The sequence below is a fragment of the Pocillopora verrucosa genome, chromosome 8 (genome assembly GCF_036669915.1).
Source record: "Pocillopora verrucosa isolate sample1 chromosome 8, ASM3666991v2, whole genome shotgun sequence".
Lineage (NCBI taxonomy): Eukaryota > Metazoa > Cnidaria > Anthozoa > Scleractinia > Pocilloporidae > Pocillopora > Pocillopora verrucosa.
In genome coordinates this window covers 13,280,550-13,298,175 of record NC_089319.1, presented here as the reverse complement: position 1 = coordinate 13,298,175, position 17,626 = coordinate 13,280,550, and the positions used below count along the sequence as shown (strand labels likewise).

Below are 17,626 nucleotides of genomic sequence, written 5' to 3'. Positions count from 1 at the left end.
CACTTAGCGAGCTTTTCTTTTGTTTAACACCCAAGGGACAGAGGACGTCTGCAGTACTGGACAACTAGGCCTACTGGCTTAGTTTGCGGAAGGTGAAATACGAAAACACAGCTCAGTTGATCGCCACTGAAAAAGCGATTTACGACACATTTCTTATCATGTTTAGCTTGTACGTTGCGAAATCCCTATTAATCAAATGTTAAAATAACTTACTAACCTTGGGGAAAAATAAGATAAAGTAGGCTATTCTAGACAAAACATGCGATAAAATCAGGATTGAAAGGAGATGTCAAGCCCTCGCTTGATCTGAAGTTTCTTCCCTTTTTTTTTTTTTGAAATTTCACTGGATCAGTAAAAATTATTTATCACCAGTGGTTTTGAATTCATAAAATATAAATGCACTCAAGAATTAACTGCAAGAAAATTGTCATTTCTCCCGAGACTTAATTGTTTTCATTTTAACCCGTGTAAATTTTGATTGATCACTCGACTTTCGAAAAGAATCGAAAGCTGATAAGAGATATTTTGCCTTCGTTTTATGCTATTGATCTCGATAAATCTCTCACGAATTGCCGTCAAAAATGAAATTAACGGTGCACCGCTACCTATACTATTTTAAACTTTAAATCGTCTTTCCCAACTTATCTACATTTTGCATTCAAGATACATCAGCCATTTATAAAAATGCATTTTTGCGGCCATGATTATTAGTTCTCATGGGCAAATATAGCGTTTAGCAGTTGCGACCATAAGGAGAACCGGTCAGAAAGGCGGCGGAGCGTGGGTGGTTTATCATAAACCATGCCATTGATTGCACACCCTTGCTCAAATTTCCAATTGGCATCAGGAAACCTTTACTCAATCATGACTATGTCTGTGTCCGTGATTGATTTGCGACAATGCATTAATAGATCTTTGTTCCGCCATGTGCGACCTTATTGTAACAATTCATAAAAAAAAATAATAATAAAAAATAATAACAAAAAAAATTACGCGACTGAATACGTCGCTTGTGGAAATTTTCTTCGGGGGAGGGGAGGGGGTGTTCCTTCAATTTTTCATGACTTCTCTTAGGTCATTAAATTTCGACCCAATAACTAAAATCATTTAGTAAAAATAGCAGAGAAGAATTGTCAAATGGTTGTTGAGTACAACTTACTAAACTGGTAAATTATTTCTCCGTGGAAGTCAGTAAAACAACAAATGCCAACTTATTTCCTTGTTAAGCCTTGAACGCCAATCTAATTGTAGTTGATAGAACTTCTTATTAGAAACACGTCTCCTTGTTCGAAATTGGAGCGAACGTTTTCGACGATAGAGGTGCTAAAAGTTGTTATATATTTCAATCTACACTGCTGAGGGAACCTTGTCAAGGAAAAACTTTTCAAGAAAACGTCGCTCCTTAAAGGGGCTCGTTCCATTGATATATTTATATCACATCATTCAGTTGCCGGAAATTTTCTTTTAATGTAACCTTCACCTATCCTAGATCTGTACCTCAATTGCAGCAAAACACACGTGTAATAAATCTAAAAATTGCAGAGCGAATGTGAATTTGGAATGTGTTAGAATGGAATTTCTATTACAGCAATACGATCGTTAACCAATTCACTTTGAAATTATTAAGACAGTGATTGCTTGAAACGAGATACCAAAGGAACAGAACAGGTGGAGAAAGGTTAGTAGAGTGGGAGAGGTTGTGATATCTTCCGAGGTGGAGTACCATGACCTACAAGGGAAAGTACTCTTCCCCAAATTTTACGAGAACGCAAACTAAAAGCAAAATTTTGGGAAATGAGTCAACCAAATCCATTTTCGTTGGAAAAGGCAGATGATATTCTTTGCAAACACTTTAGCTAGCTCCGATCCCTTTCTTTTGACTGTTGCCGAGCGAAAGGACCAGGAAGTTGGAAACTGGAATTGTATTATTTCTGCAGATGTAACTGTCAAGGAAATTGGAGTTTTAAATGCAGAAGATTAATTCACGCTTGGTGTGTCTTATAACCACTGTAGTTCAGTGGTGTTGGTCGAAACTAACGATGGCACTGCTGCGACTTTGGTGTTGGTCTAGGTTCCACACCGCGGTCACACACAGGCACAGTCTCCATGAAGACTGTTCAAGTACGCACACGTGCGAAATAGATTACGTTTGGCTGTCACTGTTCGGAGACAGATAAGTATTACGTTAATTCACCGAATCATTAAAAAATCTAGTAACATGCTTAAGTATAAAAGAAACATACAAAAAATTAAAAACCTGTACTATGCAGCTTCATACGGAGATGTTTATTTCCTCAACGGTCAAATTACTGCGTTAGGCGCAAGCGGGCAGACTGAGCTTTTATGAGACTGTCTCTTCTTGGTTTTTTTTTTTTTTTTTTTCGTTTTCAGTGAATTCAGCTTTTTTGAACGGCTCGCTCTTAGAATCTTTAGGTGCATTAGTATAGGGAGGCGAGGGTTCCAGTTCCAGTTTAAGGGGGACCTTTTGCCGATTTCTTCTGTCAAATCCACGATCATTGAGGCGTCTAAGAATAATGCTTTGAAGGATTCAAAAGAAACTGTGCTCGCTCCCTACAGAAGGTAAGATTATATGCCATGCGAATCTCTGTACTGTAACGAGTGCAAACCCTCTTTCTTCGTATCTGAAACCGGAGGGTAAAAGAGCAAGCTTGTTTATTTAATGAAAAGACGTGCACTTTAACACACCTTTATTTACACTGCCACCGCACACAAAAACAAAAATATATACAATATTCCAATAAATTGGAATCTCGCAATTTTTCCCTTTCGGAAGTTAAAAAAGTTCGTCATTCAGGAGTCAAGCGTAATCGGCTAGTGCACAAAAGCACTCCAAGTGAACAGGAGAGCATCTGTCACGCACAAGACTTGTTGTTGTTGTTGTTGTTGTTTCGTTGTTGTTAACAAGTCCATATCCGAAACCCACTGATTTCTCCAATACTTCCATTTTACAAGTTCTCTTAACTGTTTCTGTTACTCTTGGGAAGGTTTGAGTCTTCGTTTCTGCAAGGCAGCAGCTGCTGTGCCTGGCCTCTGTCCCAGAAATGGTGGGTCAGGAAGTTTGCGGGAGGGTCTTATGTTATCTTTCGTTGGCGGCACATTCCTGAGATATGAGAGTAGCAAGGAATCTAAATGCGCGCTAGATAATAACTTTCTCAGACATGTAACACTGCTTTTGCCGATTAAAATTCTCTACTGTATTGATGAGAATTTCCATGCGTTGAAAGTAAAACAAATCATGCCTGTTTAAATGTGGTTCTATTTTTGGATTTTGTCGATGAAGAATCGATTGATCCCTTCCGCATATCTACTAGTACGACCAATATTGACCTTATAATGTTGCTTGTTCAATCTTGAACATCACAAAACATGACTGACTGACTGAACAATTTCACTGTCCTACCTGGGACGACGGTTGATTCGCACAGGTGCAGAGGACGAGCGTGGTTCCGTGTCTTCCTCTGCTGGTAGCGCCTGAGAGGATCTGCTATCTAGAGACGCCGATGATAAGTTTTTGTCCACTTCAAAACTCTCGTCTCCATGCAGAGTTCGCAGTCTCAGTTGGTTTACACTAGTCTCACCGGAAAGCTGTCGGAATCTGGGGCGCAAACAGCGTGAATTAGCCATGTTTTAGCGTTAATATGACTGGGAGATATGGAGGAATGAAGAAAAATCCGACTTGTGTAAGGACTGAAGAGCACTATGGATGGGGTATGGTTTATGAGACACTTACATTCAAACGGTGAAAGTTTCTCAGTTTGAGTGACAACCAGCCATACAAAACAAAAGGCTAACTTTTATATTGCAATGCTCTTACAGACCCTGAAAATATTTGAGAAGCCGGAGAAAAAGAATAAAGGCCAAACGCTGAAAAACAAGATACAAGAGCATATTACCTTCGCATCCTGAAATCTGCTGCTGTGTTGGGTCTGCTTAAAATTTCCCTTCCGACTAAGGGGGGATTAGGTAGTGAACGGCGTAAGGCAGAAGGACTTCCTGGGGGGCGAGAGGGAGGGGAGGGAGAGAAGGCGCGTGTGGCGGGGGGATCCATTGAGGGCGAGGTTTTTGGTAACTCACTGAAAGAAAGAAAAAGGCTTAATTACATTTCCTCTTCTCCTCCGCTTTAGCAATAGTTTAACTAATCTGCGATACTAAACAGAACAGAGTGTTACAAAAAGCATCAACCATCCACTAAACAATCAACTGAACCCTTGAAGGGGGAGGTGAAGGGAATGCTGCGTCTCGGTTTAACTATCTTGGAAGAATTTCCCACATTTTCAAGTTTTTCATTTTCAATCTGTGTCCATATTCTCCAGTTTTCTCTCGCCTCCTTCCTTCTTTGTGTTTTATCACCTTTTAAACTTTTTTACTTTATTTGAGTGACAGTTACAAGTTAAAACGGAAAAAAAAACCAAAACAAAAAGAAGCAAAAAACAATAGCGAGTAACTCCTTTGAGCTGCTTACGCTGCCATAAATAGCTCCTGTCAAAATCAATTGGTGGAAAAAAAAAAACTCAAACAATCACTACACGGCAACTTAAGTTCAAATTTTTCCCATTCTTTTGGTGAGGAAGGAATGGGAACTTCTTTGTGGGATGAATAACAATAACAAGTCTTTGATATTCACTTCAATCGAGACAGCATTCAATTCAACTCACCTATCGAGTGCTCCGCTATTTGTGATTGTGCTTCTTTCCTCATGTAACATCCTAAATGTACAAGAAATTTCGATAAAAATGTAAGTGACAGGCATCGCTCAAACAAAAATAGTGCGACGAACACACTCTTCACCCGCCCACTCACCCATACAAGATTTAGTTCGAGTGGATGGTATGCTAAATTGAGCCATAAAAAAATCTCTTAACGCCTAAATGTAATAATTGCGGTCAGAACAGGAAGCAGTTTGGGCGTTTAGCTTATCTAGTTGTTTTCAAAGCGGAGGGGTAAAGTTGTTCAAAATTACTCCGCGTTTGTATTCAAAATGTAATTATAAACAATACAAATTTACATGGAAGGGGATGCCGCTATCGTTGAAAGAGCTAGGTTATCGCTAGTTCATCTCAAAGAACTAAACCTATATTTGGTAAATTCGCCATCTGTTATCCACGCAAATCGTTTTTTGGCTTTCACTATTTTACCGCTGGGAAGTTTGTCTACCCACAAAAAATAATCCTCCAAGATTTCCTTCTCAAAACTTTGTAAGTCGCTTGACCGAGCAGCTACGCATTTTCCTTAATTAATTGACGAGCGAGAAAAAACGTGGGTCATAGAAACACACTAAGCCAAGCTCATAATAAACACTTAACGAGAATTATTTATGCCTCGGAGAAAAAAAAACATATGGCAAGACATCAATTCAAAAGTAAGGTAACCAACGCTAAACGAAATGGGAAAAAGGGAAGGTTTCGAGTCGTTTATGATATTTGCTGTTCCATTTGCCACTTGATTTAATGGAACTTTTTAAATGTACTTCATGAAGATAGCTGATTAAGGTACAATTTTCCTGTCAGTAGTTTAATATCTCATATTCTCATACAACATCGCACTAATTCAAATGTCTCTAAATATGATCATTTAGAGATTGCAGTCTCTTTGTTAATAGCAGTGACATTGGCCTGATATTTTAGGGACATAACATCTAAAACAGTCTATTAGGGAGATGGAGTTTCCCTTTGATGAATTTTTGAGGAGGGTCTCTTTCTTAAGCAAGCGCTTTCCAAACCAGACGACAGTGACGTAAATTTGTGTCAAAATTGGCGATTAAGACGATGCAAACAACACCACCTGTTTCAACTAAAAGTACTGACGTATGCGGGTTACTGATGTGAAAAATTGGAATATATGACGTGCCTTTGGAGTTTCGAAGTTTGGTATTGCAAACAAAAGGTTCCAAAACAAATTTCAATCCCTCTTGTCAACCCGAGTATATACAAACTAGACGACTCATAAAATTTGTTTACATTTGAAACAAAAGAGGTATGAAAGGAATGGAGTTTATATGATGGGTTTCATGATTGGGTTTTTCTCTCTAGTTATTCAAGATATGTAAACAAAGTCAATATGTTTTCAATATTCTTTAAAATAAAGATAAATAAACAACCAAAATTTGGTCTTACTCTCTTTCCAGTTGCAAACGTTTGACATCACGATGACTATAGGTCAAATGACTGTTGGGCTAACACAAAAATTATTTCCAGAGCTATCATGTACAATATTATTATCCTCTCAAAACTAGGGACTGTTTAATCTAGCATTTGTTCTTCATCTCTAGGAAATTTTGAGAGTCGTCTGAAAGGTATGAGAAAATTCTAAAATGAGCTATTGTTGTCGACGTTTCCGAATCAATCACGTGACCCAGAGATGCGGCAAAATGGGTTTAAAGTTTGACTGAACAGGCAAACCACCCGTGAATAAACATAGTCGTGACTTTACCCTTAAAACTACACTATAAGTTCGAAGCCGGGATGTTAACATGTCGGTAAATTGCCTGTTTCATCAAAGAGTTACACGCATGGCTGGTTCCCAATCAAAACCGGAAATTTTCTTTAAGTCCGCCCACAGCACATGTAAGTTCTAATAGTTAAATTGCTTTTGTTTCGCTTGATTAATATCGCTCCGAGCTGAAACCTGACAAACAAAGTTTCTTGCTAGCGGGCTTAAAACGGGTCAGGGTGGTAGGATATTACGCCAGTGTATCAGTAATTGCACTCAAATATTTGCTGTGTCACTGTATGTCTTAATCATCTCATTTCCGAGATCTGCCGGCAAGTTTCCTTAATGATATCCACACAAGGCATTTCTTTTCCAGTGTTTCCATCAAAGAAATATCTTCTAATAAATAATTTCCTTCCTTCTTATTTCCTGTGTGCTTGATAGTGTACTAACTTTGAAAGAAATATTTATACCCTGACTAGCCCTGGAAGCGAGAAGGTTTACCGTATAAGTGCAGTTCCTTTAGAGGACTTTTAGCCTAAAACACTTGCTATCATGGTGACTCGAAGGGGGGGGGGGTATATTCAGTGGATGCCTTACTTGGAATACTCCTCTCTCCAAGCTTTAAGTTCGTTAAGGATGTCTTGTTTGCTCGCTGCTGGTTCCGTGTCGTCCTCAAAGCTTTTCTCAGGCGTGTAAAGCCGTGGACTTTCGAGAAACGTCATAACAGGCATCTTGGGCGTTTTCAAATCCTGCAGCATATAGCGAAATTTTTACGTCAGCGTCAAAACTAATCCGACGTTGAGTAAGTATAGTTTTCAAATGCTTTGAGAATTGAGGAGAAAACCCGCGCCATTTTCTCGACCAATCAGATGCTGTACTCTAGAATCAATTGTGGCCTTGTTATCCACACTCTCTCTCAATTGTAGCCCGTAACAGAAGTTTTAACTTACGTTCCTGCTGTTCCGACATGATATTTACCTTTGTTATGACTGGCAACAATGATTACTTTAGCTTTCAGTGATTTTAAACACTAAATTAAAAAGTACTTCAAAAGTAAAAAGGAGAGGCTTTTCTCGGTTATGAGGAACATTTTGTTAAAATTTCAGAACCGGAAATTTGAATTCCATGAAGTAGTTCTGATTTTGTTACGTAATACACAAGCAAGAAGAACATTCACAATTATGAATTTTCCTGCTCTGTTACCTTTTGTCTTGACTTAAGAGCTCGTGAAATATTTCCACAAATAACCTGACTGGAACCTGAAAGATGTAAGAGATAACACAATGATTTTAGAGAGCATCACTGCTACCAATTTTACCCATAACAATACTCCCATCTCAAAACTAGAGATTTAAGAATCCTTTTTTCACAGCTTATGCAACAATTGGATAGAAAAAGAAAGGAATGTTACCCCAGTATAGTAACGTTGACATCATCATCAAAGAGTACCCTGGAAAGAACCAACAGTGCAACAGGTGGCAAACAATTGCAGACTATTAGCCAATTCATCTCCCATTAATTACCACCAATACATTACCAACACCTAAATTCAGCATGTTAAGGAGATATAAGATTCAGATCAGACAAGGCACTAACCATGAGTAAGATCGCTGCTGTCATCCTGGCGAAACACTCCAATAGGTTCAAGGCCTCCTGAAATACAAACATCAGTTATAAAGTTTTTGACACTGCAAGTGCAATATTGACCAATTTTCGTACTAAAATATCTTAACCAATGATTTGATCTCCCAGATAAACAGATGATTCCTTGGAAAGAAATGTATTTCAAACCCTTTAACCCTTTACAACCTAACATCAGTATGCATATTCTCCATACTTTAATTGATACATTTCTTAATATACTGACGAGAAGAATTTGTTTAACAATCAAGAGATTTTTTAAGTGGTGATTGTTTTCTTTATTGGCATGACCTTAATGTGTGATTAAAGATGACATTGTCAGAAGTTAGATACTGGTCACTCTTAGGGGTTGAGGGGCGAAAACATGGCTCCCCTTCAGTTCAAGGTAGGTGCTCTAAGTGTTGTAATGCTTGTTGTCTTTGTGTGGGAGTGAAGGGCATTGCCAAAAACCACAACACTATGACATGGTTAGGGCTTGCATGCAAACCAATAGGAGTTCCAGTGCATGATTCCCAACATTGCTGCTAGGAAATGTGGATTAAAAATTAATACACTTTTTTTACCAGGCTAAAGAACAAAGGTCTGTGCATATAGTATCTCTCACCTCCTGCAGAGCCAGGCCTCTGACCCATGGCACTGGATGGTCTCTGCCGTGATGCAGACATTGGGCGTTGTCTGGTGGACATGGCACTTGAGGGTCTGTTTTGTCTTGATGTACCTGCTGCTGAGCCTGGTCTCACCAAGTCAGCTGTTAAAACAGATCAATACTAAATTTAAAAGTTTTACTCTCTCTAGGGAAAGAAATAAAATTTGACAAAGTGTTATTACCAAGAATTGGATAGTTTACTAAGCAAGCAATGCATGGTTCCGAACATGTACTAACTTGACAAAGAGTGGAATTTGTTTGGGAAAGGATAGCCTTGTAATTCATTTAAGACTGCAACTGATGCATGAGTAACCATAGCTAAATTTATGAAACTTATCATCAGGGTGAAGGATTGTTTTGCTATTTTGATCAGTTTTATGACTGAAAGACAATCCTGGGCTGAGACTTATTACTTTCAAATGATCCATTGTTGGTGATAAGAAAAAAGAAAAAAAAAGATTTTCTTGAATGACGTGAAAGGTTGGTATCCAAAATGCTTGTTCAATCCTCTTTTGGCTTGTGATACAAACATTTTTCAAAATCCACGCCAGTTGCAAGGGGGAAAAAATGAAGTTTTCTAACCATAAAGATTCACTTTTATAACTATTATCACAATTATAAACATACATGGATTGTCCTCCTCTTCCTCAACATCAACTGCTTTGATTCCCTCATTGACCAGCTGCCAGTCTTCTTTGAGATGTTCTGGAACCTTGGTAGCTCTGTGTGATGCTGGTGGCTGCCGCAGCACAGGCTTACCATCAACTTTTTCCACCAAGAAAGGTTCATCATCCAGTGTTTTAACATTTGGAACAGCTTTGTGGATTGCACTACGATAATCATAGCTTTGTAACTCCTGAAAATTAGGCAAATTTATTCATTGAAATAAGAGTAGAAGCATCAATGTGAAGGGATTGTATGTTCCCCTTTCACTTCTCTCTCTCCTCAGAACAACTAGGAAGAGTTTGTCATAATACCTATTGTGGTTCCCTAGTAAATGATTATTTAGAATTTTCTCCCCTTTTTATTATTATCTCAATACAAAATACAGCAAACAGTTGACAAGACAAGGTAAACTTGTCAGGTAGAGGGTAACACCTTAGCAGGACAACTAATTTTCTACCTCTTTAAAAACAAAATTTATGGCAGTAGGAAGTGGAAGGGGGGGGGGGGTTTCCCCATTAGATCTCTCTAGGAAGTTAAGGGATGAAGAGAATGGTTCATTTTTACTATTAGCATGTCCATTACTTCCTTTAATTTATAAGTACAGACTGAACATGTAAAATGTTTGTGTATACCAGTGCAGAATTGCCTTCTGTGTTTAAGTGGCAATCCACTGCATACATGTCACACTGTTTTGGGCTGTTTTCTTTTACTACATCTCAATGAATTGAACCATGGCTGGAAAACTTAAGGGGTTTCACACAACTTACAGTAAGTAATAAATGTTGAAACTAAGTGCTATACAGCACTTTTTCAAACCAAAACTACTGGTATTGATCACAAAAGTCAAAGAAACAAAGCCAAAGAAACCTCTAAACCAGTTATAAATAGATACTTAAGAATGGCTTGAAGCATAAGGTTACATAAGACTATTTATCTGATAAGGGTGGTACTAACTTTATTTACTAATGAGACAGAATAGTAATAAAAGCAAACCAAAGGAAATCCAAACAACTATCATATATATCTATAACACAAAATTTAAAATTTTATGATAAAATCATGTAATGCACACCTCTGATGATGCTAAGGGTTGAGGGGCTGTACAAATTGGGTTTCCCTCTAGTGTCAAGATCTTCAGTGACGAACACAGACATAAAAATTCCACCTGTGTGATGTCACTCACATTGTTTCTGAGGATATAATAGCACAAAGAGTTCCATCAATGTCATTTATAATGCCTCAGATAGCACAGTGTTTCCCTTTAAAGAACACTAGGAAATGCTTTTCCATGCTTTGTAACATAAAAAAATTCATTGATGTAAACACTTTTTAATAAGAGACCCTTAAACCTCATCACCAAGCACATTATGTACTAATTGACTGTATGGGAGGACCGAATAGGAAAATATTTGGCTTAAGGTCATGACATGCAGACCAAGAGCCAAATATCTATTTCCAGCCCTTACCAGGCTCAGTTGCTAAGCATTTTATCATATAACTACTAAGTGTTAAAAATTTAGAAAAATTTTGTTTCAACCCAAATAAGATGCAATAGATGGACTTTTCCATTGTTTCTTTGAGTCAGAGCAAGAAACTCACAATTCATCATCCTTCAAGTTTTTTAACAATGATGTGTGAGAGCAGTACTGGGACATCAACCTGTGCAGCACTACACATGTCAGCTTTCACTATGGTTTTCTATGGGATTATTCCTACAGAGCTGTAATGATTGTGTATAAAATACAAATTCTAAAGGAAACTTCACATATCTCCTGTCTCCCCTACAGTTGTACTTCGAGGGGAGAGACTGAGATTAAAACAGTTAAAAACAAATTTTGATTGTGGAGGGGTGAAATGTGAATCAAAATCAAGTATCTCCAGATTTCCGATTTTCCATAGGTTGGCATCTTCAATAATTTTTTTTTTTAATTATTACTACTGGAGCTAATTCCATTTTCTACAGCGTGAAAAGGCTAAGGGTGTTGCTACTCCATGAGGAAAGGATACTTGTCCCACTGCAGGTAATCCACATTATTTTGCTTAGTTAACCCTCCAATAACAGTTTTCTAGAGCTCATAAAGAAGCCTTTAAACAACCCCCTAAGTATAAGGAAGAACTAAGAGCCTTATGCCCAAAAAAATGACACAGTGACCCCAACAGGAATTATACCCAGGGTGCTTCCCCGTGTAATCCACAAGCCAACCACAGGTTGTAATTTCTACAACTTAAGAGAAAAGATATGAAAGTCAAAATTAAGTGTATCTGACAGTAGACTTATTAAACCTTGTGTGATAGAGTGTGATCTTGATGCTGTAACAAAAAAAGACCCAAGTTTATTTTCTGTTTTTTCTTACCCTTCCAAGTCTAAAATCTCCAGCTGGTCTAACATGCTGACTGGGCTGACATCCTCAATGTGATTAAATGCCAAGTAGAGCTCCTACAATCAACCAGAAATCTTGTTTAATTAATTTATTTAACAACTCCATCACACAGTTCCTTGGCACAATCAAAAGTCTTTTCTAGGTTTCATATGCAAATGAAAGGGGTTTTTTTAAATAGTCTTTGATGGCTGATTAATGTTCTCTGGCACAAACCAATAGAAAAGGTATGATTCATAGGTAAAAAACAATATGGATAAGCATTTGCTTTTTCAAGAGTTGCCCTCACAAGACTAGCAAATGCTATGTTCAATCCTTTGAGAAAAATTCATGCAATTAGGATTCAATTGCATCCACAGGATGTAAGTTTTGAGGGAAAGAAATAATGGTCTAGAAGAAACCAGTGACTATAACTGGTAGTTAATACTCTTAAACCTTTTCAACAATTTTCTAGGAGCCCCATGGATTTGCTGTTTTTGTCTCAGCTTGCAAGAGAGTAATTTACCTTTAATGATGAGACTGAACTAATTCCATCCAAATCACTGAGCCCAGATCTTGCAAGCCACAGAGTTCTCAAATTAGTCAAAGATGTACCAAGGTCTCTATGCAAACACCAAGATAACAAAATTAGCAAGACTTATAATGGATGAGGAATCTGTAAATTTTGAAGAAAGCTACTTGGTGTACATATTGACTCTTTCAATCCCATGGATGATCAAGAGGTGATTCCTCAAGCAGAAAGGCCAACATCAAATTCTCAAAATTAGCATGATGATGAATTATTAATATGCAAATGTTAAAGATTCATCTAATAACAAACTTTCATTTCATCTCTCATCATCAATGAGGAACTGGCAAAACTAAGAGCTATCTTACCTTACTGTGGCTATAAGGCTGTAAGACAACTTAAGTTCTGTCAGGTTCGGCAGGAGAGCTCCTATTTAAGCCAGAGAAATAAAAAGGTGCCTTTCTTTATGGACAATCTCTTGCAAATGTTACAGTATACCAGTTTTTTGAAATTTTGTGAGGTAAGCAAGTTAAGAAAATATCAAGATATCTATTGTAAGATGGATCCCTGAAAAATTCCAAGTGGAACAGTGTGTCAATGGAAGCCAAAACTTTGGGATAAAAACTAAAATCAAAACTGGAATTTCTAAGGTCATGGGAATATGGAATACATGTATGTCTGATAAAACAAATAAAATCTAAACTTTATTCAATAAAAGAACACACACAATACCCTGACAAAAATGTTACATTGCTGTTTATGACATTATTAAGATACCTGTAGTACATGCACCCTTATTGGTCAATTGATGAATTTGGATACGAGTATGTAAACATGGTTGTGACATCATGCTTTTTGTGTTTTTAACAACACAATTGAAAACATTTCAAACTCAAAGCTTTTGCAACACTCTCAAAGTAATTTCAAGTACAAATAACAAATATTGGAAATAGAGATATTATTTTCTTCCTCCTAAGCTTGCCTTTATGATTGTGAGCTGGACAACCTCGTTGAAGGAGCTCAAGTAAAGGTAACAAAATGTGCAACAAAATGCACAGTAAACATTTTCTTATGTAATTTTAACAGTTAGGAACAGTGGTAAAATCTTCTACAAGACATTCTTTACTACAAAATGTTCATGAAAATGCACATCAAACTATATGTCACAGTCTGGAAATGTCTCAAAACAAACTTCACAAAGATGATCAGTCGCCATATTTTGGCTTTCAAATTTTTAAACATGTAATTTCATAATAAATTGACTCACTTTTCCTGTCAAAAGTCTGTTGCTGATGAAATTAGTGATACTTCCACTTACCAAAATTTCCTAAACTATTTTCCCTTGTATCAACTCTCATTTCAAGGTATTCAACTTGATCAAGATTCGAGAAACCAGTCAAAGATCTCTACATAAACAAAGAAAAGGTACAAACAAGTGTTAATAAATAATGCTTTATCACCAAAACATTTTTCAAACTCTGCAAGTTAGCATTGCCTTTATGGCAGAGTTGACAAAAATATATAAAAGACCAAGAGATGTTAAATGAAAAGAAGGGTTTTTCCTTATCTAATTCCCAAGCCATAAACTAATAACAGAGGCCTTTTTTACTGGCTTGACTATTCTCTGTGAGTGTTGCTCAGGTTATTAATTCTTCTGTGGATAATTATATAATAATAGTTTGGTGGGCTGTCACCATTTACAGCCACTCTCACTCCAATTCAGTAATGACTGCAGTAGGAAATGAGAAAAAGTGAAACACAAGAGAAAAGATAAAAATTGCCAACAAAAGCTATGGTTGCATGTACTCACAAGTTTAGATGGTGACAGAAATTCCTCTAACAACTGATCTGCCTCCTCCTCATCTTGTACTATTGGTTCAGGGTTGGCAGTAGTGTCATCAAATTCACGTATTCTTACGGAAGAGATGGTTCTTGGGGTAGGCAGCATGTGTTCAACTTGTTCCAGGGTTAGGGTTGTGTCTTCCATTCCTAGTCTAAATATCAAAATATCACTTTGGTACAATTCAGTTCAATACTCTGCTATCTACTCTCCAAAGATGTAACATGAAGCTTATGACCAAATTTTTTTTTACAAATGCTGAAATCTTTGGATTAGGAAACTTTAATAGCAATAGAGGAGTGATCAATAGATTCTGAAAATATCTGTGCCATTTTCAGAATAAGCAGTTTTGTGAGCATAAGAAAAAAAGTGCATGTTCACTTTTGAAAAACAACGGAACTAGTTTAGCAAGGACTGTTATGAACATGTTTTCTTCAAAAACAATCAATGACCTAACCAAAAGTATTATTCACTCTCATTGACGATTAATCAATGTACAAAGATTTACCTCTGTTCATTAAGTTAATGGCAAGGAAAGTAATTGTAAGTAAATTCCAATGTTCTATTTTAATTGTGAATATTAATCTCTATTGATATGAATCTAGACATTGATAAATGAGAGGCCTGGACTGGGTACAGACAGGGTGCAAGTTAGTACTTTCCCTTTTCTGTAAGATTGAGCAATTTGTTCAGCATATAAGTCATAAGACTTCTGTTGAGCCAATGGCTATTCACAACACTGATGCATTTTAATTGCGAAATTACTGTAGTATTACTGCTTAGGTATTTGTGCACGTGTTATTGGTAACCTTGCAAGCAAGCAAGCAACAAGTTTATTTCTAGCATTAACCCACCCACAACATAGAGAGTTTTGATTGTATCTCAATCTTATTTGTGTTTGTAATTTAGTCTTGATTACTGAACCATTGGTTTAGTGTATTCGTCCAATATCTTTGTTATGTAATAGTCTAGTGTGTTATTTACATAGGATATATACATTTAATAAACTGTCTGGTCCCAAAACAAACTCTGTCAGTTGTGGTGTTTAGTTGTGAGAGTTTGCTCATTTGTTTGCTGCAATGGCATGTGTAAATCTGGTCCTTCCTTCACAAAAACTCAATGTAAATGAGACACTTCAACTAGACACAAGGAGATTTAATGTGGCTTTTTCTCATTGAATTCCTTCAGTCTCTGTTTTGCAATTTTTGGTGCAAATGTCCAAATTGAATGGACTTGGAAAGACTCACCAAAACCGTATTTGTGACCTCTGCGATACCGGTGCAGCGCTCTACCAATTGAGCTAACAAGCCAACTGGGAGCTGGTCAATGAATTGGGTACAAATAAACATCCGAGTGAATGAAGATTTAGATATATGAAAATTCACATATTTGCACTGCGGTGGAAAGATGAAATAAGATCCTCGCAGCTAAGAACACTACTGAAACTAGTAGTTGTAAGTAGGACCTGAAGTTTCAGTAGTGTTCTTAGCTGCGAGGATCTTATTTCATCTTTCCACCGCAGTGCAAATATGTGAATTTTCATATATCTAAATCTTCATTCACTCGGATGTTTATTTGTACCCAATTCATTGACCAGCTCCCAGTTGGCTTGTTAGCTCAATTGGTAGAGCGCTGCACCGGTATCGCAGAGGTCATGGGTTCAAATCCCGTACGGGCCTGAAATTTTTTTCAGGTCCTACTTACAACTACTAGTTTCAGTAGTGTTCTTAGCTGCGAGGATCTTATTTCATCTTTCCACCGCAGTGCAAATATGTGAATTTTCATATATCTAAATCTTCATTCACTCGGATGTTTATTTGTACCCAATTCATTGACCAGCTCCCAGTTGGCTTGTTAGCTCAATTGGTAGAGCGCTGCACCGGTATCGCAGAGGTCATGGGTTCAAATCCCGTACGGGCCTGAAATTTTTTTCAGGTCCTACTTACAACTACTAGTTTCAGTAGTGTTCTTAGCTGCGAGGATCTTATTTCATCTTTCCACCGCAGTGCAAATATGTGAATTTTCATATATCTAAATCTTCATTCACATACCTCATGTTTTAACTTTCAAGGTACTTTTTGAGAAGGATTAAAACTAATTAAAGACGGTTTTTAAGCTGCTTGTCAACCAAGTTAATGACACTTTTGCTTAGAGAAATTAATTTTGAAAGCAATATTTTTCTGTCAACCAAAGTGATTTCAGAGAGAGAAAAGAGAGTATTCATAAGTTATTTCTCAGCTTGGGGTAGTGGCCAATGACTTTACTTAAAAATACTGCCAGGCCCGAAAAAAGAGATACATTTGTAATAAATGGCAGCAAAGGTAGGGATGTACTTGGCAATCACAAAATTGTTACCTTGCCTGTGGGCAGAGATAGGAAAATACAGACTGCACTAAGATCCAATCAGATAGCAGGATTTGTTACCATGCCCTCTGAGAAAAAATAAAATTTGTTACTTTTTGGGGTTATCAATTTCAAAAAGCAAATTCTTTTTCAGAAAGGAAACATTGGAAGTTTTAAAAACCCTTATTGAATTACAAAGAAAAAATCTCAAGAACCAGATTTAGACAACCAAATTGTTTCTTCTATTGACTGAAAAGAGTGTTCACTTGCTACCTGGCCACCAACTTAGAACCCTTTAAACTAGAAAAATATTGATCCTGAGAGTGCCTAACAACATACCTAAAGATTACATGTGAGTGACCTTGAAGGTTCCAAAGGTTCCAACAGAACTAATAAAACATCGCCAGAAATTGAAACTGTTATCAATTAAAACAATAGGATTTCATAAAACTAAACTTGCACGCAGATATTTGTTTACACTGCAAATGATGGCGTTGGCGGAGACGTACATAAATATATTGTTAATAATTATGAACCATCAGCCATGTAATGGTAAAAAAACGTTCTTTTTAAGTAAAATAACGTCCCATTCAACAAAAATCTGAAATTGTAGGAAATACATACACCTAGATCATCTTACACCATATGGATGTCACAATTTAGATATCCCTTAAATGAGAATAGTGTGGCGTGCATCGGTTGCCATCGTTGTCAACCAACGTTGTCAACTTACCTTTTTCCTGGATACGCCGATTGTTCCTCAATACAAGCCATGGAAAAAAAGATTTCTTTAAGCTATTTTCTCATGGAAGATCCAAAGGGATGTTTAGACAGGAATTCATTACACTCTGGATCGTCAATCTTTATGTATATATTATTATCAATCAGTCTCAATCGGACAAGCCCGCCATTTTGTATGCACAGTAATGCATTGTGGGATTTGTGTTGGTGACAAATCTTAATAGGGGAGAGAGGAGAGTAACATTGAGACCACACAGGATCCCCGAAGCTCACCTTCTTAAAACATCTACAATGATAATTTAAATACCTGGCTCAATACTAGAAGAAAACTAAAACAAATGGCCAGGCTGGCTGAAATGCAATAACAAATTGTCATAAATTTGCAATATCTTGACATAGATGGGAAGAAA

At 37.1% G+C, this 17,626-nt stretch overlaps 1 protein-coding gene across 1 annotated transcript; it reads right to left on the bottom strand.

Moving 5' to 3' along the window:
* Positions 1-2,693: 2,693 nt before the first annotated feature.
* Positions 2,694-17,386, bottom strand: LOC131798580 (leucine-rich repeat-containing protein 56). The gene is made up of 16 exons (XM_059116244.2): positions 17,209-17,386; positions 14,103-14,286; positions 13,611-13,698; positions 12,661-12,721; positions 12,290-12,386; positions 11,761-11,843; positions 10,479-10,596; positions 9,368-9,596; positions 8,699-8,842; positions 8,050-8,106; positions 7,657-7,712; positions 7,051-7,202; positions 4,677-4,727; positions 3,915-4,094; positions 3,422-3,616; positions 2,694-3,121 (listed from the first exon to the last, which is right to left on the bottom strand). Exons 1-16 carry the CDS (start codon positions 17,247-17,249, stop codon positions 2,992-2,994), a joined length of 1,866 nt encoding a protein of 621 aa, XP_058972227.1. The 5' UTR covers positions 17,250-17,386; the 3' UTR covers positions 2,694-2,991.
* Between the last annotated feature and the right edge of the window lie 240 nt (positions 17,387-17,626).

Bases quoted from the DNA above. Each gene is read 5' to 3' on its own strand.
- LOC131798580 (XM_059116244.2), bottom strand. From the start codon at position 17,249: ATGGCTTGTATTGAGGAACAATCGGCGTATCCAGGAAAAAG. The intron at 9,597-10,478 runs GTGTGCATTACA...CCTAATTTTCAG, and splicing joins AACCCTTAGCATCATCAGAG to GAGTTACAAAGCTATGATTA. The intron at 8,107-8,698 runs GTGAGAGATACT...TTTGTATTTCAG, and splicing joins GAGGCCTGGCTCTGCAGGAG to GAGGCCTTGAACCTATTGGA.